General features: G+C 47.9%; 2 protein-coding genes and 1 non-coding gene across 4 annotated transcripts in view; 2 read left to right on the top strand and 1 right to left on the bottom strand.

Moving 5' to 3' along the window:
• Nucleotides 1-1,491: 1,491 nt before the first annotated feature.
• Nucleotides 1,492-21,700, bottom strand: COG4 (component of oligomeric golgi complex 4). 2 transcript variants are annotated; one of them, XM_070952936.1, is made up of 19 exons: nucleotides 21,557-21,700; nucleotides 21,395-21,477; nucleotides 21,197-21,311; nucleotides 20,088-20,262; nucleotides 19,233-19,426; nucleotides 18,117-18,222; nucleotides 17,458-17,615; nucleotides 16,145-16,203; nucleotides 13,480-13,613; nucleotides 10,195-10,313; nucleotides 8,934-9,100; nucleotides 8,155-8,320; nucleotides 7,393-7,455; nucleotides 6,855-6,971; nucleotides 6,434-6,526; nucleotides 5,495-5,578; nucleotides 5,104-5,205; nucleotides 2,295-2,423; nucleotides 1,492-2,104 (listed from the first exon to the last, which is right to left on the bottom strand). In XM_070952936.1, the coding sequence occupies exons 1-19, from the start codon at nucleotides 21,647-21,649 to the stop codon at nucleotides 1,970-1,972; spliced, it is 2,292 nt and encodes a 763-aa protein (XP_070809037.1). In that variant the 5' UTR covers nucleotides 21,650-21,700; the 3' UTR covers nucleotides 1,492-1,969. The 2 variants fall into 2 exon arrangements, with proteins under 2 accessions (XP_070809037.1, XP_070809038.1); XM_070952937.1 differs by lacking the exons at nucleotides 21,197-21,311; nucleotides 21,395-21,477.
• An 87-nt stretch (nucleotides 21,701-21,787) lies between these two features.
• Nucleotides 21,788-25,053, top strand: part of SF3B3 (splicing factor 3b subunit 3) — a 51,047-nt gene continuing 47,781 nt past the window's right edge. Inside the window, exons 1-3 of the mRNA XM_070953187.1 lie at nucleotides 21,788-21,867; nucleotides 22,237-22,342; nucleotides 24,067-24,393. Of these exons, the coding sequence (XP_070809288.1) occupies nucleotides 22,273-22,342; nucleotides 24,067-24,393 (397 nt within the window). The 5' untranslated portion in view covers nucleotides 21,788-21,867; nucleotides 22,237-22,272. The remainder of the gene's footprint in view (nucleotides 21,868-22,236; nucleotides 22,343-24,066; nucleotides 24,394-25,053) is intronic.
• LOC139323787 (small nucleolar RNA SNORD111) lies at nucleotides 24,938-25,020 on the top strand. The gene has a single exon (XR_011601016.1). It is a non-coding gene; the product is annotated as a small nucleolar RNA SNORD111 (small nucleolar RNA).

The following is a 25,053-nucleotide window of genomic DNA, read 5'->3' as shown; positions in this document are numbered from 1 at the left end:
AAATCTTACAAAGCTGTATGTGGAATTTTGTGTGTAAAATGTGAAAGTTGGTTTTGGGGGCTTTTTGTGGCTGTGTGAGGTTCCTGCTTGTTGCAGGGGCCATTTTGGGTCTAGCACAGCTTTTACATTGTGGGTGAGCCAGTTGTGTTGTGTTTTGTAGGTTAAAAAAGGGCCAAGAAGTGACATTGACTTGGCCACACCCTCCTAGTCACCTTACCAAGCCCCGCCCACTAATTAAGCCACACCCACAGAACCGGTAGCAAAAAAATTTAGATTTCACCCCTGGATTGATGGGTCATCACGAAACAGAGGAAGGAGGCTGCTCTGGGGCAACGGAAGGGCAGGATGGGAACCAACAGAGTAAGAAAATCTGTTTCCTGTTCCCAGTTTTGAACTGCTGTGGGGGTCAGGAGAAATCACCAGAGCCATCAGCCACCAAGGTGGTTGATGCTCTCTTGACTGGAGGTCTCAAAACCGAGGCCTGCACTGAGCAGAGGGACCGGTTCCGACAACCCTCGAGGCCCTTTCAAACCTTGATTCTACTGTTAACAGTAACCACAGAATCACAATTCCACAGAGTTCTGTTCATGGAATCAGAGGGATTTTGGAGATCATCTAGCCGAACCCCTGCCCAGCGTAGGAATTTCCCATTTCAACATCCCTGACCAATGGCCATCCAGCCTCTGCTTGAAGAGAGCAATTCACCATATCCTCACTAGCAAACGGCTCCAGTCCGCAGGAAATTCTTCCACCAAAATCTGCTTCCTGTTTAAAGCCATGGTTTCCTGTCCTGATGTCTCAGTAATATGTTTACCTATCTATAGTATCTCCTCACGATGTTCCAGCTGCAATAGCTAAGCCAGAGTCAGCCAGAAGCCAGTTAGATCAGACTGGAGACTTGCCTAACATGGCATTTTGCTTCTGCAAGCTGGAACCACAAGCCCGAGGCAGGATAGCCAAGGGCAGCGGGGGTGGTTATCTTGGCATTAAAGGCGCCCCCTTTTCCTTCCTGGAGGGAAACGGCTGCTGGCAACTGGTTCCTCCTCTGTGAACTGGCCCAATCTTGTTTCAGTCACCTAAGCTTATGGTCTTCATCTTGCCTGCCCACACCCAATTAGAGTTATTAACAGAATAACAGAGTTGCAAGGGACATAAGCACGGCCACTCCAGATAAGGGGCTGTCCAGTCTCTTCTTAAAAGCCTCCAATGATGGAGCATCCGCAACTCCAGGAGGCAAGTCGTTCCATTGTTCTAGGTTGCTTCTCTCCTTGATTAGTTTCCATCTGTTGCTTCTTGTCCTGCCTTCAGGTGTTTTGGTTGACCCCCTCTTCCTTATGGGAAGCCCCTCAAATATTGGAAGACAATATCCTGTCTTCCCTCTTTTCTCCTCAACAGAAAGCCCAAACCGAGAAACCAACTCTGTAAGTTGCCCATTTCAGCTATTCAAGCGTTGTTTCCACACCTGAAAACTGTCAACTTGTTAAAACAGCATTATGGTATTAGCATGTTTATTTTAAATTCCTTTGGGTCTGTCAGCTGATTTGGCCATCTCCGTGTTGGCCTCTTGAGTCCCGGCACCCATGAAAGGTTCCAGGAGGTGGCTCTGGCCAAAGCTCAGGCCAAACTCACCAACCACAGCCGAGAGCCAAGCCCTGGGCCAAACCCCAAGAGGACGGGGCCCTTTAATCGTGGTCCAGGGAACCTTTTTTCTAGGAGGCTGCCATGAATTGACAGCCCGTCCCAAGCCCGGGATGCTGGGCAACCATCTTGTACAAACGCAGCTAAGTAAGAGGCCTAAACTTAGTTGAGGTTGCTGGAGAGGAAAATGTTCCTACTTCCACTTTTCAACAAAACAGCGTCCCATTTTTCCTAGTAAAAAGGTGAGCGGCTGAGCTTCTATCTGCTTTAGTAGCCAGTCCTGGCAGGAAGAGGCAACACATTTTTAAAAAAGGAAGCTCCTCTCCGATGGCTACAGGCGCAGCCGTTTGATGTCTTCATTGCGAAAATCCATCCGGAGGGCCAGCACTTGGCGGACCTCTGCTGGCGTCAGGCACCACGTCAGAGGGCCCGAATTGGGTCCCCAGTAATCCAGGATCTCCGTTACCTGAAAAGAGAGGAAAATACTGTCTGCCCATCTGGCAGAGGACCGGACAGCACCGGCCTGGCATCTGGAAGGCAGCAGAGCCGCTGCCCTGCCTGCTTTTGTCTTTGGCCCGTCTGGGATGGGGCTATGCTCCGCCTCCGCCCCCCCCCCCCGGTTGCCCTGCCTCGGGAGTAAAATCTGGAGGGCCCACCCTTTCCAGATTGAGAATGGTCGCCATCTGGGAGAGCCGGGCAAACTTGTCACGAATGGTCCAGGTGGTGACTGTAGTCAGGTAGGCTATCAGGGACCTCAGTTCTTTGTCAAACTGCAGCCCGCCAAGCTGAGGAAACAGAAAGTGGCAAAGCATGGCTTAACCAGCATCTGGCCATGAGACGCCCATCCCAGCCCCAGCAGAACCTCCTGGAATGGATTCACCTCTGAATTCCACCTAGCAGGGAAGTTCGGGGAAAGGCCCACTTCCAGAGAGCCCCTTACTCTCTGTCGCCCATTGGCTTCACCCACCCTGAGCTGCCCGTCCATCCATCTCAACAGCATTCTTGTGTTGGCCCTTTGTGGCAGAAGGAGTCAGTAAACACATTCCACAAGCACTCAAACAAGGGGCTCTCCAAAGCCAGATCGATTCCCAGCCCTAACCCAGCCTCTTTTCCCAAGCAGGCAGGCAAGCTGGACCTCTTCCTCCCCATTCCTCTCTTAGGACTAAGAGCAGGGAAGAAGCCCTCAGAGGGCCAAGGCTTGCCGGTGGTGCACTGTGACTATTCGATAAGAGGCAGAGGCTCCAGGTTGCCAAAGGAGGGGTCTCTGCTGTAGGCATCGTCATCTGGACAGCACCTCCTCCACTCTTGCCCAGCAGGTATTCCCCTCGCACAGCTGCACTACACCTGGCTCACAGCATACAGAAAAGAACGGGCCAAGTTACACAATCCAAAGATGCCAACAAGCAGAATAAGGAGCACAAACAGGCAGAACCCAAGTCATCATGTGGGAAGCAAGTGATGTAGTACCTTACTGAATAAATGGCGGAGTGAAACTCAGGAGTGGGATGTAAAGACTGAAGGAGCAGCTCATCCCAAAGCAAGAGATGAAAGGGGAAGAGCAGCAGCAGCAGATCTGAAGAAGAGGTGCCCTTGGATTGGAATCCAGGTATTCCTGGGCCCAGTTGAGGAAGGAGAAATGATAAAGAATGTGGTGGGGATCTGGGGAGGCATTTAAGCCAGGCAGATCCTGGACTAGACTGCAGGATCTTCCAAGAGGAGAAACAGAGACAAGGGGATCACCTTTTTTTAGATTGGATCCTAACTGATAAGCAAGAGCTGGTAGAAAAGGGAAAGGCATTGGGGATCAGAGGAGGTAGGGAGCATACTGGAATTGGAAGACACGAGATCTCAAGGGATCCCTTTCAAGAAAGTTAGGAAAGTCCTAGACAAGATGGCATGGAGAAGATGGGAGGATTCTCGCAGTTGCAGCAGAGCCCTTCAGTTCCTGTTTTGCTTTAATCCTCCCCTCAGAAGAGCCAATGTGGCAATGGACCAGAAAGAGCAACTGAGCGAAGAAAGGAGTGGCAACAACAACAACAACAAAAACCACACACACACAATGACCAGGAATCTGTTTGGACTCTTTAAGGCCAGACCAGGGTGTCATCTCGCTGACCCCCTCTGTGCTCTCATGGAGGACAAGCAGATGGTCAGAGCATTGAGGAGCCGTGGTGACACAGGGTTAGAATGCAGCATTGCAGCTAACTCTGCATTCCCACTGCCAGGAGTACAATCCTGAGGGGCCATAGGTTGACTCAGCCTTCTATCCTTCCCAGGTCGGTAAAAGGAGGACCCAGATTGTTGGGGGCAAGAGGCTGACTCTGTAGAGGGCTGTAAAGCACTCTGAAGTGGTAGATAAGTCTAAATGCTATTGGAGAAGGAAAGTGTTGAGGAAAAAACAAACCCAAGCAACTATGGATTGTCAGCATGATATTCTTACTCAAAACTCTTGAGCAAGTAATAAAAAGTTGCTAAACAGAGAAGTATGTATTACTTGTCAGAAACCAGCAGGAGTTTGTTTATCAAGAATCCATTATAACCAGTTTAGCAGACCATGGGAATGTGAGTTGTAGGGTATCTTGTGGTTTTAGTAGAGAAGATGGCAAACTGGCTAAATTATACTACTGTGATATGGAGGACAGAGGAACAACCTACCCCAAAAATTGTGGGGACAGCAAACACCTTAGTAGCCGGTATCAAGATTCTAAAGGACTTGAATGAGGACAATACAAAGTCCTACATTTCTGCAGAACAAAATCAAAAGCATGAAACAGGACTGGTGGAAGGAACACAATGAGCAGCAGATGTGAAAAAGACCCGATTGTCTCAGTGGATCACAGGTTGAACACTGACCAAACAGTTTGTTCCTGAAGTACAGCTAGACTTCAGTTACCAACTGCTTTGTTCAGTGACTGAAGATATGACAGTGCTAAAAAGATAATTTTACAACTTATGCCTCCATTTATGAGCTCTGCAGTATCCCTCAGTCTCATGACTGCCATTACAGTCAATATGTTTTATCCTACACCTGACCTGATTTTTTTTTCTTTCTTCCTCCTTTCCAGAATGGAGAGACTGGAGAGGAAGGGATGACAAAAGAGTAAGCAGGCACACAATGGAGAATATACATAGAAAGCAATGTGCTTGTGCTGGCAGCTGTTACCATGCTATGCAAACAATCTAGTGTATTCCTCATTCTGTGCCTGTTTACTCTCTTGTAAAACTTTGAGTGAATGTAAATACAAACAATAATTTCCTTTTGCTAATTATCCCAGCACTGAAATGAACACTCCAAAGGACTGGGAAGTGGAGAAAAGGAAAACTGCCATGTAGAAGATGGGGCACTTTGTTTGAAGTTACTTGAAGTTATTCTACATATAAATAATTAGACTCAGATTTTAATGCTGACATGTCTTGCAATCGATCTGCAGGTTGGCTTTACTGCCACACTCTACCCCATCTTACCCGACTGAAGGTGGACTTGAGAACAACCTTCTCCAGCTCCAGAGCGACTAGACTGGTCATCAGGCTGGTGAGGCTATCGTAGATCACAGGGGACAGTCCTGCCTGCAGAGAGGGGAGAAGGACTTGGTTCAGGATGGCACTATTGCCAGAAGCAGACCAAGGCAGGCCAGGGGGACAATGCTTCCACCCAGCCCCTGTCCAGAGAGAAGGCTGGTGTCAGGCATGCCTCTGTTCCCTGTGTCCAGGGAAAAAGCTGCCAAGGGAATAGGTGCCCTGGCCCTTTCATTGGCAGTGGGACAGCTGCCTTCTCCTTGAACTGACCAATGCCTATATGCCAAAGGGGCCAATTCCCCTTTGAGGAATTCCCTGCCAACTCGTGCCTCGAACCTACCTTGAACTCCACCATCTGCTGCTCCAGGTTAAGAATGAACTGCTGCACCCAGGGGTCGTTGGCTTCATAGTCGTTAAACTCTTCCTGAAAGAGCAGCAGAGAACAGAGCTGGTCTCTCTACAAAATGTTCCCTTCCTCTGCCTCCCTTGAGTACCGGGGTGCTGGTGGTGGCTCCAGCTGGCGTGCCACGTCTTTCTCAGAGGCACTACAACAATTCTACTTTCACTGAAGCCAGGTACAGCAAAAGGATGGGACTGATGGGCTCAGCCGCATAAAAGAGGCCTGGCTTGCTCAAGGCATGCCCAGCCACTGCTACTCCTCCAGAGGCTTTCCGAAGAGTCGGACGGCCTGGCAAAGGCTTGCCAGCCCCAGGCCTGCCTCCTGCTGCTTCTGTGCCCGCTTAGAGAAGAAACAAAGGGTGGGGGCCTGGGAGGCAGCAGGGCTATTCCCTGGGGAGATGCTGAAGGAAGAAACTCTGCATGCAGAAAGGGAGTCCACTGCAAGGATGGCACTTGACTGGCAAGTCCCACACCCCAAGGAAAAGTGAGCCTCCAGGCCGCTTCTGTTCTCCTCCTCTGGCTTCTTCATCAGCTCTTCAGTTAGGCCAGGTAAGGGAACAGACACCACAAGCAATATTGGAACTCTGCTGCACCGAGACCTCAGAAGCCTTTCGACATGCCCCCTTCCCTCCCTCTTACACCAAAGAGAGTCAAGGAGGAGAATCTTGAGATTCTTCCTCAGCCTTTCTGGGCTGTTCATATTTTACTTAATGACAACTATATGTCTTATTCAAGCTATCTCTCCCCCACCAGCATTCCGATTCCACATCTTCTCCCCTATATAGCCCCAGTTGAGTCTTCAAAAGAAAACAACCCCCCCGCCCCCTTTCTCCAGCCTCCTGCATTCAGGCAAGCAAGCAAACAAGGGCTGTGCACTCACCTCCTCGATGTTGTGGGATACAGACAGGAAGAGGTTAATGCAGGGCTTCACATGCGGTTTGACTGCTGAGCTGGTGAGTTCATTCAGGCCTTCCTGAGAGAGAACAAGGGTCAGTTAGCAGCCCCTCATTAGGTCTCCTCCCTCCCCTATACACGGCAGCCACCTGGGAGCTGATCCTGGCAAAGGTGCAGACCCCAGGGGGTCCCAGCCTTTGGGCGAAGAGAAGCTGCTCATGTTTCAATAATGGTATCATCTCTCTAAGCTGAAGCGGAGAAGCGCTCAGCAAAATGTGGGGGAGTGGAAGAGAAGCTCCCCTTGCAGCCCCAAGCAGCTCACCTCCTGCCAGGTAAGGATGCTGCCCTCCTTCACTTCCTCCTTGGAGGCCTTGGGACAGGCAATGCTCCAAAGGTCCAAAGCTCACCTGCAGCAGGTCACGAAATTTGCTGGAGACGGTGTCCATGTCCGAAAGGCAGCTCTCCAGCTTGAGCCGAGCCTGCTCTCCTCCAAAGCCCTGGCTGAGGAGCTCCGAACAGTCACTCTGTAGGGAAGCAGAAATCCAGCTGCAAACAAGAATTGCTCTGCAGAAGGAAGACCTCAAGTCTGGTGGAAATGAAGCACATCAGCCCAGGCAGCAGCCCAGCCGCAGGGAGGCTCTCTCGCTGCTCAATTCTTCCTCCCATTTCCCATACAGTCTAAGTCTCTGGACATGGCCTCCCGGCTAGGCATCACAACTCCTTGCTCCAAACTCAGCAGATGGTTTATATCCTGGTTTCTTTGGGTACCCATCTTTGGAATAAGCCAGGCAGGACCTCCCAAAATAAAGCCGGACTTCTAGTTGAGATGAAGTGATTCTATGAATTAGTGTATTAACTTAGCCCCAAGATGGATTTGAATCACACAAACACACAGCGACATCAAGACCTGCTGCTTCCAGCCGAGAGCTGAGAGCCCACAAGTACCTCCAGCGTCTTCTTCAGTGTCATTATGTTCTCGCTGCAGGCCTCCACGTTGTTTAAAGTCACCTGAAACAGAGTAAGCAGAATGGTCAGCATCTTTTCTAACCTTTAAGAGCAGCCATGCCAAAAGGGCCTTTGTCGCCAAGCTCAGCATTTCAGTCTTTGCTCCTCTGAGGAAGGAACTTGGCACAGAGGAGGAGGGAGCCAGGAGAACACGAAGGAAGGTTTCCTTTTTCCTCTCAGACCCAGCTGACTCTTAAAACCCGGCATCGGGCTGTTCCCCATCCAGGAAAGGAAAGAGACTGGCCCAACAGATGGAGAAAGGCAGGGAGGCGTTTCCATTTCCACCAGCCCTGCAGGCCAGGCCCAGTTCCTTGGGGGAAACTACTGCAAAGAGAATTCCATGCATTTGATCATCCGGCCCAGGTCTTGGCATGTGGGGCTGCCTCTTGACGCAAAGACCTGCTACCCCCTATCCACCTGCTCCTTTGCTGCCTCTCAATATAAGACCTAACCAGTGGGCTCTTCATTGTGAAACAACATTTCAACCTCCTTTCCTCCTCAAAAGAAATTAATTGTATGCCAGGTACTTGAATAAGACAAGCATTTCGACCTCTCTTCTCCAACGAATGACGCTATGTTGGTGCTTCCAACAGCCCACTTTGCTTGGCCCTCAACCCAGCCATACTAGCTCTCTAGGAGACCCTCTGCCTTTCTCTCCAATCCAGGCACTGCCCCCTCCAGTTCCCCAACCAGACAACGCACCAGGAAGGATTGCTTAGCCTCATCAGTGCTCTCAATGCCTTTAGGGTCGAACTTCCCCTGCTGCAGGCTGCTCTGCATGAGGCTCACGGCACTGGTCACTCCCCTCTGGAAATCCTGGAAAGGGGTGGCCGGGAAGCCCATCCGCAGCTTGTGGCCCAGGATCTCCCTGTAGAAAGAAGACAACCTCAAGAAAGAATGCTGGAGATTCAGGGAGCCAACTTCTTTTGCAGGAAGGAGGCAGGACCAAGGGCTTCAAGTTGCAACCCCCACCCCCCGACTTTGACTAAGAAAGCAACACTGGCTTCACTGCTAAGAGTGCTGTGCAGGATTTGCAGAGCAAAGCAAGCTCCTTGCCGCCCACCCTTGTGTGACATAAATTCTGCCCTTGGATGCAGGAAGAGTCCATCCCAAGCCATCAGGAGCAGGAAATAGTGGAATCCATGCATCTATAGTTTATTTCAAACTCAGAACATTCCAATAAGTAAATTTAATCTGAAACAGTGTGCACAGTTCACTTGTCAGACTTCCCTCCAATCCTTAATTTCATGATTCAAAGTCATGGGATCATAGGTTTTTTGGAGATCATCTCCTCCAACCTTTTGGAGGTCCTAGTTCAGCCTCCAAATTTGCAAATCTGTTCTGATTATGTGCAACAGTTATGAAGTCCACGCAGTCCAAAGAGCAGCTTATGTCTTTTTTACAGAGGCCTAGACGAGATTTAGCAGAACCTCCTCAGGTTCCCACAAGAGCTCCACAAGTTGTCCTTCCCCACCACCTACCTGAACTCTGACTCAAGCTCAGTGATGGAATGGTTGATCATGGCACAGAGACAGTCGATGCTGGAGCTGGAAAGAGCCCTCCCGATGCATTTCTTCACAATGTAGAAAACATCATCCACCATGCTTGAGGTTAGCTGACCCTTCTCACAGGTGTCCATGGCCACAGCCTAGCAGAAAAGCCAACAGGCATTCATAATTTACTCTGGGCTTGTCAACCCATCAAACACTGGCTCTACTCAAGCACTCAGGGAGACCTAGCACTTGGCTTCCAAACTTTGCTGTTTCTGAAGACAAGACAGTGAAAGATCTCTCTCCTCAGCAGAAAATGTCAAACTGGTCTTATTATCATCACCGTTTACTCCGCTCAGCTATGGCTTGATTCAAACTCTGTTAAATTTTGCTGATTAAACCACCATTGGTAAGCCAAACCACCACTATGGGAAACTGAGAAACTCCTAAGTAGAGAGTCTAGTTATTGCAGCCGAGAGAATCTGGCTTTCACCTGGAAAAACAAGCTGGAAAAACTTCCGGCTGAAGCTTGGATGGTTGGCGCAGTCAAGGTTGATAAGGCTACTCTACACTGGCCTAACCGAAGGCTGTTTCCTTCCCACTGGGCTTTCCATGCAGGAAATGGACCCTCCATGGGACTCAGCCATGCAACTGAGTTTGTTGAGATGGCCTGCTCCATCTAAGAAGGGAAGGAGAACAGATGGGAACTTCCAGGCAGTTCTTCCTACTGTCAGCTCCGGACTGCCAGATGGGCCGAGGCTGCCATTCAGGTGGAGGAGTGATGCACGTGCATGAACAGCAACAGCCAGGCCGCCATGGAGCCCGCATCACTTGGCTCCGTCATCCATGAGCTACTGCTTGGCTAGGGGCCCCCAGACTTTGACTGGCTGACCACTCCTGCATCCACGGAGCTGCTGCCTGGCTAGCGGAACACTGGCTGTACCCGGCTCAATGAAAAACACTTGTTCGTTGGATCAGGAAAACAGCTGATTGTCGGAGCATGGGCAGCAGCAGGAAGCCAGGCAGGATGAGCCAGGATGGGCGGATAGGGGCATGGCCGGACTGTGAAGGCCATCTAAGTGGTCGGTGGGAGAGGCGCACACAGGGGAGGTGGGGCACAATTTAAGGGGCGGGTGAGCTAACTATGGTAGTATAAACTTTGATTCCTTTTGGATGGTCACTTTGTGCTGGGTCTAACATCAACTTGTGTTGCTGGCTTTTCTTACGCAGGACACCGGAATGTGACACCTACCTTATTCACAGTCTCTCTCATAAAGTATTCTTCCATGGTGATATAGTAGCCAATCAACTCTTGCATGGCACAGCTCAGAAAGCAATTGTGAAGCAGTTTGTCCAGGCACTTCTGGTGCTCTGTGGAGCAGAACCACAACGATTAAGAAACAGCAGAATGGTTTGAAAATGATAGAAGCGGGACTTGCACAAAGGTGAAAAAGATGTAATCAAAATCCTGAATTAAGGAGGCTTAAATTCTTTGCAACTACTATCAGAGAGGTCAATAGATACCGAAGAGATACAGCTGCAAAGGCTCCAGATAGAAAATCTCTGGTGATGCACTTAATACCATTTTTCAGCTGCTGGTGAGGCACCTTTTTCAGTGTATAAGACACACTCCGCCCCCCCCCCCCAAAAGTAGGTGGAAATGTCTGTGCGTCTTATAGAGTGAATGTTGCCAAAGCCCCGCCCATCCTTTGGCCCCCACCCTTTGGCCTCTGCCTTCCAGCAATTTGCCTCCTTGCAGCAAACAGCAGGGTCATCTTCAGCACAGCCTGATTTAGCAAGAGCAGCTGATTGGTGGTTGGATCGGCCTCCTGGAATACCGCCTATCAGCTGTTCTAGACTGCGGCGATCGCCACCGCCCATCTCCACCTCTGTGTGCCCCATTTTTGGCCCCCGTGCGCCCCATTTTTGGCCTCCATGCACCCCATTTTTGGCCCGCAATTGCAGCCACCTGGAACAGGCCAAAAACTGGGCATGTAGAGGCCAAAAATGGGGCACGCAGAGGTGGCAGCGGCGATGGGCAGCGACAGTGGCAATGGGTGGTGGCGATCCCCTCAGTCTGGAACAGCTGATAGAGAGGCTGATCCAACCGTCAATCAGCTATTTGTGCTAAATCAGGCTGTGCTGAAGCTAACCAAGCTGTTTGCTGCAAGTAGGCAAATTGCTGGGAGGCAGAGGCAGATTTTTTTTCTTGTTTTCCTCCCCAAAAGCTAGGTGTGTCTTATAGTCCGAAAACTATGGTACCTCCCCACCCACCTCCCTATATTAAAAGGCATCTGTGGCCAATCTTGCCACTGAGGAATGAGGGTTGCGGCACCAAAGGCAGGAAAGGCCAGACATGTGGAAAGGACAGGAGGAGTCCCGGCATGCAAGGGCAACTGCGGCCAGCCCCACTGCAATTCCCACATCTGAATGGGGGCTGTGGTGGTGGTGATGAAAGAGCTATTGCAAGGGCTGCCACTTCCCAGCCGGCCCATTCTCATGCAAAGGAGGCCGTCGTGGCTGCCATTCTGCTAAACTACACACCATAAGCTAACAGCCTGACATCAGTAATGGGGGGAAGGAGCAGTGGGGGATAGAGAGGCAGGGAGGGGACTCAGAGGTACACCAAAAGAATACAGTACTGGCTCAGTTCCCCAAACAAATTGTTAACATCTGATTGGACATTGACTGATAACCGGGGGGGCTGGCCAGGAGCAAGGGAATGTTAACTATCTTTTGAGCATTAAAACCTCAGATCCAGCTTTGCTTCTTCTGTAACCACCTTGTCTTTAGTAAAGTATACTTTTGGCTAATCATGGGCCAGGGGTCTTTCTTTCCTAACTGACCAAGTTGGGACAGTTTCTGGCACTCCTGATGGCTAAAATAATGGGAGTCTACTTACAGATTGGGTGGAACTGTGGCTAATATCGATAATGAATACATTTTTACGCAATGTCTGATACAATAACAGCTTACAAGACATTCAGACCTATGGGGGGGGCAGTCCTCAATTTATGACCACAAATGGGACAAGAATAAGTTGAGTCACAGGGGTGTAAATGTGATTCCAGTTTAACCAGTGGCACTTTTTTATGGAGACCGGCAAAAAATGTTGCAATTCTTGATCACATGACCACAGGATTCGGTAACCGGTTATAAATGCAAGTCAGTTGCTGAGCACCTGAATTGCAACTACATGATCATAAAGGGGCCGGGTGATGATCATAAAGTTAAATTTAGTTCATAACTGACACCCTCATAGGCTATTGTTAAATTAAACCATTGTTAAGCAATCAGTTGTAAATCAAGGACTACTTGTACAGTAAAACTAAGTATAAAAAGACAGATATGAAGGTTTCTTGAGAGAGAGAGAAGACATACCTGCTTTCTAGACTGTAGGCAACCCTGTGTTGCACTAAACTAAACCATGGCTTATGACCCTCAATATTTGAATTCACACCATACATACAATCCACATTATGATATAACATGTGAAAACCCAACTTTCATAAAAATTAAATTTTATGGACAGCTGTTTTTGTAATAGCTGGGGAGTAGAGATGATGTAATGGAAGCATGGCTGACCTTGAGGAAAGGGGGGAGAGACGCTGCCCAGGTTCAAAGAAAGAAACAAAGAATGGATCTGCCCTGATGGAGCTGGCAATGAAAAGAGGGGGCGGGAAGTTTGTCCTTTCAGATTTGCAAGATTCTGTCAATGTAGCCTTACAATAAAGGAGATTTATTATTTTATTATTTTGTCATATTTAGGAATCACACATCTCCCTCGTCTGGTTATGTTTCCTTTCTGGTTTACTTGGGATGGCTGAAGAGTTGCAAGACCCATGAGGCTGGGTCTTTCTTGACTGTTCCAGGATTGCTCTTCCTGCCCCTCTTCTCCAATGGCTTCCTAGGCAGCAGCAGCTCCTTTCTCCAAGGTCATCCATTATATACAGTCCTTGACTAATTAACAAGCCACTCAAATGTTTGTACTACAAGAAAGTTAACTACAAACCTGCCCTCAAAGCTACAAACTGCCGCACACAATTGAATTTTGGGTGCTTAACAAATGGCTTGCATTTACGATCCGTTGCAAGTCACATGACATTGTCCCAGCCACATGACATTTTACAACAGTTTTGCCATTTTCTGGCAGAAAATGGTACAAAACACCCACTGAATGTGCTGGATTTGCTTAACCACCACATGGTTTGCTTATCATAAAAATGGTCGCAAAAGCGAATCCGGTCATGCAGTGCGACTTACAACTGCAGTAGCTTGTGACCAAAATTCTGGGCTCCATTTGGGTGTTAGTCAAGGCCTACCTGGATGCCTGCTTTCTCTCAGACACAAAGAAGCAACCTCTGTGCCAGGGTGGCAGGGTTTATTTCCTTATAGGTTTTCTCACGTCATGCCTGGGGGGGAGGGGAGTGTTTCCACTTTCACTGCTAAAGAGCAGATGATCACAGATTCTGAGCTGTAGGAAGGAAGCCAACTGACCCCTTTGCACCTGGCTCTCCAGCAAACACCTGCGTTTTACCTTGCTTCACCTCCTCAGAGGCCACAGAATCTCCCACCTCAAAGTCAGAGGTGATGCGCCTCCTGATGAATCTCAAGTAGAGTTCGCTGCGGGCATTCATCAAAGTGACTTCGGTTAAAATAGGGTCAAGCTCCCTGTGAGAAGCAAAGCAAGGGTCAGCTAGCGAAAAGGGACACTGAACCACGTCTGCTAAACCAGAATCTCCAACAATGAGTCATCTGGGCAGGACGTCTGGCTGCCTTCAGTTTTCTTCCTGGCACTTCTGCATAGCTCTGCTGAAAGTGCTCTTTCAGTTCTCACAAGAGACACAGAGGCAAAGAAATGGCTAGCTGATTCTGCGTACAGCCAGACACTCCTGTGCAGATTTTCCCAACAACTGAACACAACAGAAATAAATAGGAGTATCAAAGAACAGAAACCAGAACTCCACTTGCTGGGACTAATGGATAAATAAATCAGAAAAGAGTTGGAGAACATTTACATAAGACAATTGTTGCATGGTTAGAGAAATGAAGGCTCTGAAATACCCACAATGGAGAAATGGCTGGTGAAGATGATAGAACTAGCAGAGATGGTAAAACTGACATGTTTGATAAGAGAAAGATCAATAACTACATTTATTAGTGACTGAAAACCCTTATGGACTTTTTGCTGAAAAAAGAAAAAGATGAACATGTGTAGGGATTTGATGGTTAGAAAGACTATGGAAAGAAGGAACTTATGCTGTAATATGGCTCTGCACTACATCCTACAACATCTTGAATCTCCAAAGACCTACACAAGAGTCCTCTTTGCAGACTTTAGTTCAGCATTCAATACCATCATTCCAGACACTCTTCTAACTAAGCTAAACCAGCTAGCGGTACCTGAACACACTTGTAAGTGGATCATAAGCTTCCTAACAAACAGGAAGCAGCAGGTGAAGTTAAGCAGAAACACATCAGATACCTGTACAATTAGCACAGGGCCCCCCCCAAGGCTGTGTGCTCTCCCCACTTCTCTCTCAATACCAATGACTGCATCTCCAACGATCCATCTGTTAAACTACTGAAGCTCGCAAATGACACAACAGTGATCGGTCTCATTCGAGACAATGATGAATCCGCATACAGACGGGAGGTTGAACAACTAGTCTCGTTGTGCAACCAGAACAATCTGGAACCGAACACACTCAAAACCGTAGAAATGGTGGTAGACTTTAGGAGAAACCCTTCCATAATACTAGCAACACCCTTCCTCTCACAATACTAGACAACACAGTATCAACAGTAGAGACCTTCAAATTTCTAGGTTCTACCATATCTCAAGACCTAAAATGGACACCTAACCTCAAAAACGTCATCAAAGAAGCACAAAGAAGAATGTTCTTTCTGTGCCAACTCAGAAAACTCAAACTGCCCAAAGAGCTGCTGATAGTTCTACAAAGGAATTATTGAGTCTGTCATCTGCACCCCTATAATTGTCTGGTTTGGTTCTGACATCAGAGGATAATTAGAACTGCAGAAAAAACAATTACTACCTACCTGCCTTTAGGACCTGTATACTGCACGAGTCAAAAAGAGGGCTGTGAAAATATTTACAGACCCCCTCACATCCTGGACATAAACTGTTTCAACTCCTACCCTCAAAACGACGCTATAGAGCACTGCACACCAGAACAACTAGACACAAGTAGAGTTTTTCCCCAAACGCCATCACTCTGCTTAAACAAATAATTCCCTCAACACTGTCAAACTAGTTTTGCATTACTGCATTACTATTAATTTTCTCATCATTCCTATCACCCATCTCCTTCCACTTATGACTGTATGACTGTAACCTTGTTGCTGGTATCCTTACGATTTATATTGACTGTTTCCTAATATTTGATTGCTTATTTGTTCCCTATGACTATCATTAAGTGTTGTATCTTATGATTCTTGAAGAATGTATCTTTTCTTTTATGTACACTGAGAGCCTATGCAAATTTCTTGTGTGTCCAATCACACTTGGCCAATAAAGAATTCTATTCTATTCTATTCTATTCTATTCTATTCTATTTCTAATTCTATTCTGTAACTGTAGAGAGAGCGTAAAATATAAATGTAATTGCTGTTAAGAAAACTGGAATCTCTTCTTTATAACTCTTTCTCTCTTTTCTTTTCCCTTTCTGTTTCTTTCATTTTACCCCTTTCCACTTTAATGCTTTACTTTCTTTCCTTTTTTCTTTCAAAATCTATATTATTTTTATTTTCTTAAAATTTGTGTAATAAAAATTATATTGTTAAACGAAGTATCAAAGAACACCATGGATTTTGGCCCATGTTGGGACCAAAATCCTCTAAGGGGAATTTTAACTTATCCCCAAGTCAGACTGGAAAACTGTCACTCACCTCTCTTGTGCAGCTCAGAGAGCGAGCAGGGAAGCTCAAAGCTTCCAGGGAAGTCACACTCCTCGGGGGTGACATCCAAAGACCCCAGAGGAAGCTGCATCAACCATTTTCGGTTCACTTTCCCAGGGAGGACAAGCACCTGCGTGGAAGGGCTGATAGCCCTCTGGGAGGCTATCAGCAGCCAGCCAGTCCGATAAAGTTGTCAGAAACCCCAACGCAGACTTTGTTGCCCAGCAAATCCCAACCTCCCCCAGTAAAAAGCCTGTCTTGAAAGAAAAAGTGACGTGCCCCACCTTGGTTCGATCTTTTCTCCTGCCACACTCCTCATCGCGCTGCTCTGAACATGCTGGAACTGCAAGCATTGGAAGACAAGAGCTGTCAGGCCCCCCTCTCTTTACTGGGCAAGCCCAAGCAGGCAGTGGCTGCAGGGGATACATCCCAGCTACAGCAGGCCTGGCTGCTGCCCGACCCATTTCCAGGACCCTCTGAGCACTCGCTGACAGGGCTGGAAGTGGCAGGTCCAGCTCTGGGAAAGGCAGAGCTCTGCAGGCTGTCAAATGCCTTGGAAGCAAGAACCCTCGGCCACCTTTCTTGTCTCGACACAGCCCGGCATGCAGCTTCCAAAGATGAGGCAAACCCGGAAAATCTGAGCCCAGGCTCTCGCCCTTGACAGCCGCTTCCTTTCCCTGCTTAGCCCAGGTGTGATTCTTGCTGCAGGAGCTGCTAGGAAGCCGAAGGGCTTTGCAAAAGGCTGCCTGTGGGAAGCCACACTGCCCCAGTCTCCCTGCTAAAAGGATGGCTTGAGACATGGGGCAGTTTCCACACTTGAAACACTCTCGGGACCAATCTCTTAAGTGCAGGAGCCACTGCATTGAGCCTGATTCAGACCCCAGAGGACCCTGAGAAGCTGGGCCTTGGCAGCTGAGAGTCCCGCCCTGCCTGGACAAGCCCCTCCGCTTCCCAGGACCAAGGATCCCAATTGGGCCCAAGGCCAACATCAACATAAGAGCCGAGGTGGCGCAGTGGTTAGAGTGCAGTACTGCAGCTACTTCAGCTGACTGCTAGTTCAGCAGATCAGCGGATCAAATCTCACCGGCTCAAGATTGACTCAGCCTTCCATCCTTCCAAGTGAGTAAAATGAGGACCCAGATTGTTGGGGGCAATATGCTATTTAGTATACTGTCTTAGGTGTAAGCCGCCCAGAGTCCTCGGAGAGTGGGCGGCATAGAAATATGAATAATAAAATAAATAAATAAAAATAAAAGTGGCTCCTCTTCATTCTGTAGAAGTTCTTTATGGGTTACAGTCAGAATAGCTCCTGTAATGCTGGGTGGGAGAACAAGGGAGCAAAGGCTCAGGCCCAATTCCCTCTGCTGCCCATTGCTGGAACACATAGGGTGATTTTAGCTTGTCCGGCCCCAGCGCAGCTCAACTGGAACATTCTGAAGGACATTCCAGGCAGGGGGCTTTGTTCTTAACAAAAAGCAAGATTTATTTTCCATTTCACGCACACTCCTGAGAGCAAGAGCCAGCCAGTCACAGGAGATCCACCTGGAAGACCCAGCCTTTCTCCCTCCCTCCCTCCCTTCCCTCCTCCCTCTCTCACCTGCCTACGATAGTCTCTCTGCTGGATGAACTTCTCCACCACCTTCTCCACCTGCTGGTCACATTCCGCCTGCAGATGCTTGATCAAAGCATAAAGCCTGCCAGGTCCATAGTACGTCTCCACAATGGGCTGGTGGGTCTCCACAATACGTGCAATCCCTACAAAGAAACTCCAGACCCACAAAATCTCAGGGAGCAGAAAATTTGCTGCCAAATTGCTAGTTTTTAACACAAAGAGGAACATACTAGGAATCAATGAATTAAAAAGTAGGTTTTGATCTTGCCTGTTCACTCTTAAATGTGGGGAAGAGCCACTCACATCCAACCCTGCCTAGGATACAGAAATCAGCCAGAACCACAGCAAAAGGCTCCTGCCAATTCCACTGCCTCCTCCCTCCCTCTCTCCCTCTTGAGCCTATCAAGGCTTTGTTGTATGTTGTTACAACTCAAAGACTTCCTGGAGGCCTCAATCTAGTTTACTGCTTCCTTTGTCCTTCTCAATGATATTCCATAGAGAAGCAGCCCAAAGGAGCTCAGGGGCCCCAGGCCCGTGCAGGTGGAAGGCTCAACATGGCTGTGGAGGTTCCTCTGGGGTTCACCCAAGCAGTAACGCCTTATTCATTTCTGAGTTTTCAGGATGAAAGCAGAGCAGAACTTTACCTTCAAAAAGGAGCGTCAGCGTGTCTGCAAACAGGACTGCATATCGCCGGTCTGTTGGGTCAGTCTGTAACGCTAACTGTAAATTCTCCTCTGCTTTGTTAGCAACCTGGAAAGAAGAGGCTCCCTTAGCCTGCTCTGTTGTCTCACAGCACCCATTGGTGCAAGATGGCTCACCACTGCTATCTCCTACTTTTTAACGCACACCAATTCTCCAAGGTCTTCCTGAAACAAACTGCAGATACTCCAAAGGACAATAATAGGCAGTTATGAAAGAGTTCAATTATCAGCCGGGACAGACAAAACATACTAAGTGCATCTTCTATAAATTCTTGACAAGATTCCTCATTAAGAAGATAGATGATTGAAAAGGAAATTCACTCATCAAAGTGGTAGGGAACAGCTGGCCAATGAAGTGCTAATGGTGAAAATCCAGTGAAGAGATTGCTCTGTACTGGAATTCTCAAACTTACAGAAAACCAAGGGGAAAAGGATAATTAATATTGGATTCTAGGAAATGGGAATTTAATAAATTAAAAAAGAGGTATTCTTGAAGCAAGATTTATGAATTTATTTCTAACTTTTATCACACGCAAAAAAAATATGCAAGCTTCAGGGAAATTCAAAATTATAGAAGGAATGGGGAGAAATTTATAGATGGCTAAGACTGGAAAAGATTGCTAACACCACCAGCTTAGGGGTGTACCCCCAGGTATTGCGGCTTATTAACTGATCTCTGCAGTACTGCTGATACAAGATGAACACAACTTGGCAGTATGAAGCTTGACAGCTTACACTTTCCTATGATAACAAACACACCTCAAACATTAGAAGAAAAACTGATTGCAGCTCAATGAAAGAAACTGAAGCTATCTAGGAAACTGGAAAAGCCCCTGGAGTAAACATTGAAGCCAAATGAAATCAGTGAATAACGGAGTTTCGCTTGGTTCCTCAAAGGACCCCTGGATTCTGTTTGTCTTTAGCCAATTGAGCGTGGATCAGAAGAAGCCGGGTCACCAGATCTCTTCCATCCACCAGACTGACAGAGTGCAGAGAAGTGAGAAATCCTCTCAGCAGCACAAGTGTTGCTGTTCATCCCCAGACCTGCAAGGTGCTCACCTGCTTGCAAAGGTATCTGGAGAAGTTACTCAGCCCCTCATCATGCAGGCCCAGCAGGGGAAAGATCTTGAAGAAGCGTTCCACTTGAAGCATGTCTTCCTGCTTCATGGCAACATCAAATTTTTCAGTAACAATTGTCTTGAGCTGCTGTTCTGCTTCTTGCAGGAGCTTCAAGTTGGCATCAGTTATGGTGCCTGCCAGGGAAGAGAATGAGCTGCAATATTATTTTGTTTTATAGGTGCCGAGATTAATTTAACTAAATAATCCAGGTTCTTAAGAGAAGCCTGAATTGGAGACAGAAGAAAAACTTGGGAGTAAACTCTATTTCAGTCCTAACTAGAGGATAAACTCTAATTCCAATGCTGAATAAAGTAAAAAACATCTGGTTTTCCTGGCAGGGAAGGGCTAGAAGCCTTTAAAACCAGTAACAACAGCCACATTCATGGTTTGCTGCTGGCCAGAGGCAACTTAATATGAGGCAGCTTCAAAGTAAATTTTGAGGATGTGTTTTTGATACAAGTTTACTGACTTCTTACAGTCAGTTTAACGGTCAAGAAAAATCACAATGGTCACTATGCTGATATAGCGTGATTTAGTATTTTATAGTATTTGGCATTGTCTGTTATAGTACAGTATCACATGCATATAACAGTGATGATATACATGCCACAATGCCAATTTATACCATTTGATATCCTATCTTTTTCAGTGAACCTCACATAATGTTACAAACAGGTGACACTGGAGAAGGTCTGGGTGCAGAAGGACTGAGAGCAGGAAGGCCCTCTGAAGGGCTAACGCTATGGGGCGGGGGAGCCCACTCAGGAAGAGCCAGATATCAAATGGCCTTCTTACCCTCCTGGCCCTGCCTGCTCAGCTCAATGACCGACTTGTCCAAAGAGAGGTAGCGGTGGACATGAGCTGCCGCTTGCTCATAGTCTTCACTTCTCAGGGCCGCCTGGACACCATCGGTGCAGAACTTCAGGTCCAAAATATCATCTGATCTCTGGATGGCCTGGTAGAGGCGGTTCTGCCAAAGCAAAGTGAGCAGGTTTACAGACCTATTTCATTAGTAAACAACGACTATACATTTTTTACTGCAATACTGTCTACAATCTTACATTCACCAGGACCAATCTGGCTTTTTGCCAAAAAGACAACTGAGAGACAATATGAGAACTGTTTTGAATCTTACTGAATACTGACAATTTAACAACCAGAAACAAGCAGCTCTAATATTTTTGGATGCAAAGAAAGCTTTTGGTAACTTAAATTGGTATTTTAAATTTAAAGTTTTGGAAGGCATATACTCATCAGAGCAAACATCATCAATGAAGATTTATGTAAACCATTTTAAAAGTGTACAAGACAAGGATGTCCTCTATCTGCCCTGTTTTTTATATCAATGCTGGAAGTTGTGAATAGAAGTATCAGAGGATGAGAAGATAAGGGAATAAAGAAAAATTTATAAATTGAGAGCTTTCACTATTGACTTAATTATATTTCTGGGAGACTCAAAAACTGCTATAGAACACTTGATGAAGCTAAATGACTTATAAACAGAAAACAAAAAAAGCTTGTTAAGAATATGGCTTCTCAAGATAGTGAAACGTTGACAAGAAAATCAGGTTTTAAGGTGGAGAAAAAGGTTAACTACGCTGGGACTCTATTGACAAATACAAACTCCAAACTTCAAAACAATTTTGTCCCTGTGTGGAGTGACATTAAAAAGACTTATTAAGGTGCGATACTTTGCACTTATCGCTATTATGTAGCATCTCTGTAATAAAGTGGAGGGGGTAACGTTATTAAAGGTCACTCTACCGCTGGGGAAAGATTCCACCCCCTTACTTCCCTTCTCATTTCTCCTGAGCCCTCCACCAGGTTCAGTAGAATTGTGCTGCATAAAGCGAGCACGGCGGGCCGGCCCAGCGCCTCCCTTCCGCCTCGGCGGCGGCACCCACCTTGGCCAGGTCCAGCTGGCGGACCTTGCTGCTGACGTTCTCGGCCAGGCGGCAGGTGAAGGCGATGGTGCCCCCCAGCTGCTGCGCGTCCCCCTCGATCAGCTGCAGGTTGGGGCTGCGAAGGCGGAGAAAGAGCGGCGGCTGAGGCTCCCCGCCCCGGCCAACCCCCGCCCGCCCCGGCCAACCCCCGCCACTCACCCCATCCGGTGCAGCGCCGCCACTTTCCCCTCCAGGGTGCCGCGCTGCTCCAGCAGCAGCTCCAGCTCTGCCCGCGTCTCGCCCTGCAACGAAGCAGACGCGCATTCGAGGCCGCCTCCCGCCGCCGCCCCCCCCCCCCCCGCCGGCCTCCCCGCCACCCACCTCCTCGCGGCACAGGCGCCCGTAGGCCGCCTCCAGCTCCGGCAGCTCGGTGAGGCCGCGCAGCTGCTCCAGCGACAGCGCCGAGGCGCACATCTCGCCGGCGGTGCGGGCAGCGGCGGAGATCCGGTCGGGCCTGGGCGCCGAGGCGGGGCCTGACGCGCGGTCCGAGGGGGCCTCGCAGGCCGTGGCGCTGCGTCAGGCGCGGCGAGGACAGCCCGCGCGCCGCGTGCCTCGAAGGACCCCGGGGAGGAGCACGGGCCTTGCGGCAGGCGAGGGGCGACGGGATCCGCCGCCATCCGCGCCGTTCTGCGGTAGGTGCCGTTGAATCTCGGCCCGGGAGGCTGCCTGGGGCGGCCGCGGCCCTCTCCCCGGCGGTCCTGTCCCTGGGAGGGCGGCTGCGCCTTTGGCCCTGGCGCGCGATGAGCGTCTGCATTGTGTCCCCGACTGCGCGGGTCTCTGTTCCTTCTCGGGCCTGGTCCATTAAGGCGCCGCCGCCGCCGCGTTTCCTGCCCTTCATCTCGCCTGCGGCTTAAAGGGCGTTGGGCCTTTTTCCGCCCCCAAGCACGGCCTCTTCCCTTTGCTAATTGAGTTGCAGGAACTGGAGAAGAATTGGCCGGCTTGGCCAATGTTCTACGAAGCCCCCGATGCTTACGGGATTCGTTGTTTCCCTCTTTCTCTAGCTGGTGGGCTGAAGGGAAAGGACGTCAACCGGCGCCATGTTCCTGTACAACTTAACGCTTCAACGGGCCACTGGCATCAGCTATGCCATCCACGGGAATTTTTCAGGTAAACTTCACTCTGATCGCAAGGCCGCATGTAAGGGCCCGCGCTTGTTCGTTTGCGTATAGTTCCAGGGGAGTGAAAGCAGGTGTGACCTCATGATATGAACTCTGACAATCTCCCCTAAGGATGCCACTGGCCGTCAACTAGGGTTAAAACCTGGGTCGAATTGATGGCTTTTCAAATGCTGTGACGGGGGTTAAAGAATTCCAAAGTGTGGGGACCGCAGCAGAAAAGGCTCTGTTACTTGGCTCGTGTTCTAAATTTTGGGGGAGAAAGGCCTCTTAGTAGGCCTTTTCAAGATATTCTCACCAAATGGGCAGATTTTGCCATGCTGGGCAATGCCTAACGTATTTTGAGTTGTTGCCTCCGGAAGCCTATTGATAACCAAGGCACCAACTTTAGAAGAGGTTAACAATTCTTCTAAAGTTGCTGCCTTGGTTACCAATAGGCTTCAGTGGTAGGATTGACCCAGCAGTAGTTTCACTACTTCATTCTGGACCAGTTATAGCTTCCAGGTCTTCTCCAAAGGCAACCCCAAGTAATGAGCAATACAGTTAGGGGGTGATCAAGGCATGCATTGTTACTGCTGAAACACCCCTGTACCACTGTATGTAGACTAGCAACTGGTGTACCAAAGATAACTGAGCAAAGATGTGGGGAGCCACAGCCTGCATGTAATGGAAGGTGGAGAAGAGGCGCTGCCTAGGAAGCAAATCAGATTAGAGGCAAGAACCCCCAGTGATTTAAGAGTCAAAGAAATAAACTAAGAGGACCAACCTTAATGTATGAAGCGGTTAAAAGTAGTGACTAAAAGTTCATATTTTCAGACTTGCAGGATTCTGTTAGTATTTTATTGCCTTAAAATAAAGTAGATTTAGCTCATCTAGTTGTGTCTCCTATCTGATTCACCAGGGAGGATTGACATGCTATCTGCTGTTTAAGCAGAATAGATTTTCCTTATTTTATGCAAATTTATTATACAACTGATAATTTTCATCCAATTTTGTAAAAAAAAAAAAACCTTTTGTGTAGTTGGGTGATTATGTGAGGTTAGATGAGGTTTGGGGGGAAATTGACTTTAGCATAAAGCAAGGGGAGCCTGCATTTCTGATTCCACCAGGGCTCCCAAATCAGTAAGCAACTGCTTCATGAAGAGCACAGTTTTATTCTGGTTGACCGTTGGAATTGATGCTCTTCAAATATCTGTCTTTGTTCTATTACTTGGTCTGGGGAAGATTTAATCTGCGTTTATATTGCCCCTGGCAGCCTCCCCAAGTCTTGGTCCAAGCATCACATAGCTTGAGTCTCATCAACATACCGATGGTGTTTTGCCTTGAACTGGGGGAGGGCTTTATGCATGCCTTTGTTTTGATGTTAAGTGGGAGACTGCAGGAGAGCCCTATGGTACCACACATTGGAGCAACCCAATCTTGTCCATTTTCGTGAGCGTAGTAAGAGTCCCACGTAAAAAGATCCAGCCTCATTCACCATGTTAGGTTTTGTCCAACTGGCATCCAGCCCGGATTGTTTTGCCTGCTAAGGAACTTGCAGAATCCTCATTCTGTACGTACCTTTCCTAAAAGGGTTTGGGTAACTGTGTGGGAGTTTAGACACAAGAAATCAAGAGAAGGATGGTTTGCGGCTCCTAACTGACATTGGATTGAAGTTAATGAGGAGGCTAAGGCTTTAATCCTCCTGAGTTGCTGATCGTAGCTTGCATTTTCCAGGTACTAAACAGCAAGAAATTGTTGTTTCCCGAGGAAAAATCTTGGAATTGCTTCGTCCTGATCCAAACACTGGAAAGGTTCATACCTTGTTGACGGTAGAAGTTTTTGGCATCATTCGCTCCCTCATGGCCTTCAGATTAACTGGTGGGACCAAGGACTACATTGTGGTGGGCAGTGATTCAGGCCGCATCGTCATCCTGGAATACCAGCCTTCTAAAAATGTGTTTGAGAAAATTCATCAGGAAACCTTTGGCAAGAGCGGCTGCCGCAGAATTGTTCCTGGACAGTACTTGGCTGTGGATCCTAAAGGGCGGGCTGTCATGATCAGTAAGTTGTATGTGAATGGCAATTGGGGAAAATGGTTAAAAGAAATTTATTAGAAATGCGGTTGGGTGATGCATACCATTAGTGTCTGGTGTCCATATCTGTGTTATTGCGCTTACGGTATGTTTGGCAATGATTTGACTCTCAGTTGCATGTTTTATGAATTTATAGTTTATGCTTTAGCATGTTGTCTGGCCTCAGCTGGTTGTGGTTTATTTTGTAAGGCTAGTATTATATGAAAATGGCCAGTAAGTGTTTTGATCAGAGGTTTAATGTTTTTGCTTGTGGGGCTTGTTTGGATTTTTGAAAAAGTATCAAAGGTGCCATCATAAAATTTGGGGGTGCATAGTGGTTGCAGCCAGTCAGAATTCATGGATCGCAGAAAGACATATTTCCCGAAATATCATATTTTTTGGAGTATAAGATGCCCCTTAGTTTTTGGGGAGGAAAATAAGAAAAAAGCTGATTGGTGTCTGGATCAGCCTCCCAGAAGGAGGGCATTTTCACAAGGGCATTTTCTATCGAATCAGTTGAAAAACCAGCAGTTTGGCCTGAAATGATGATTAGGAATTCATGTCTCTTCTCTGAAATAAGCTATGGAGACACTTGGATCCATTTCTGATCAGGTACTTGTTATAATTACTTGTTGGCTTTTAAATACAT

Source organism: Pituophis catenifer, unplaced genomic scaffold (genome assembly GCF_029215685.1).
Source record: "Pituophis catenifer annectens isolate HBS135680 unplaced genomic scaffold, rPitCat1.0.hap2 SCAF_13, whole genome shotgun sequence".
NCBI classification, from domain to species: Eukaryota; Metazoa; Chordata; class Lepidosauria; order Squamata; family Colubridae; genus Pituophis; species Pituophis catenifer.
The sequence above is the reverse complement of the archived record's forward strand: the minus strand, read 5'-3'. Positions and strand labels throughout refer to the sequence as shown.

What these genes read in the sequence shown, in the direction of transcription:
- COG4 (XM_070952936.1), bottom strand. Translation starts at nt 21,649, where the DNA reads ATGTGCGCCTCGGCGCTGTCGCTGGAGCAGCTGCGCGGCCTCACCGAG. An exon ending in GCGGCGCTGCACCGGATGGG is followed by an intron (nt 21,312 to 21,394) that starts GTGAGTGGCGGG and finishes CCGCCTTCGCAG; the next exon opens with CCCCAACCTGCAGCTGATCG. An exon ending in AGGCTAAGCAATCCTTCCTG is followed by an intron (nt 7,456 to 8,154) that starts GTGCGTTGTCTG and finishes ACTCTGTTTCAG; the next exon opens with GTGACTTTAAACAACGTGGA.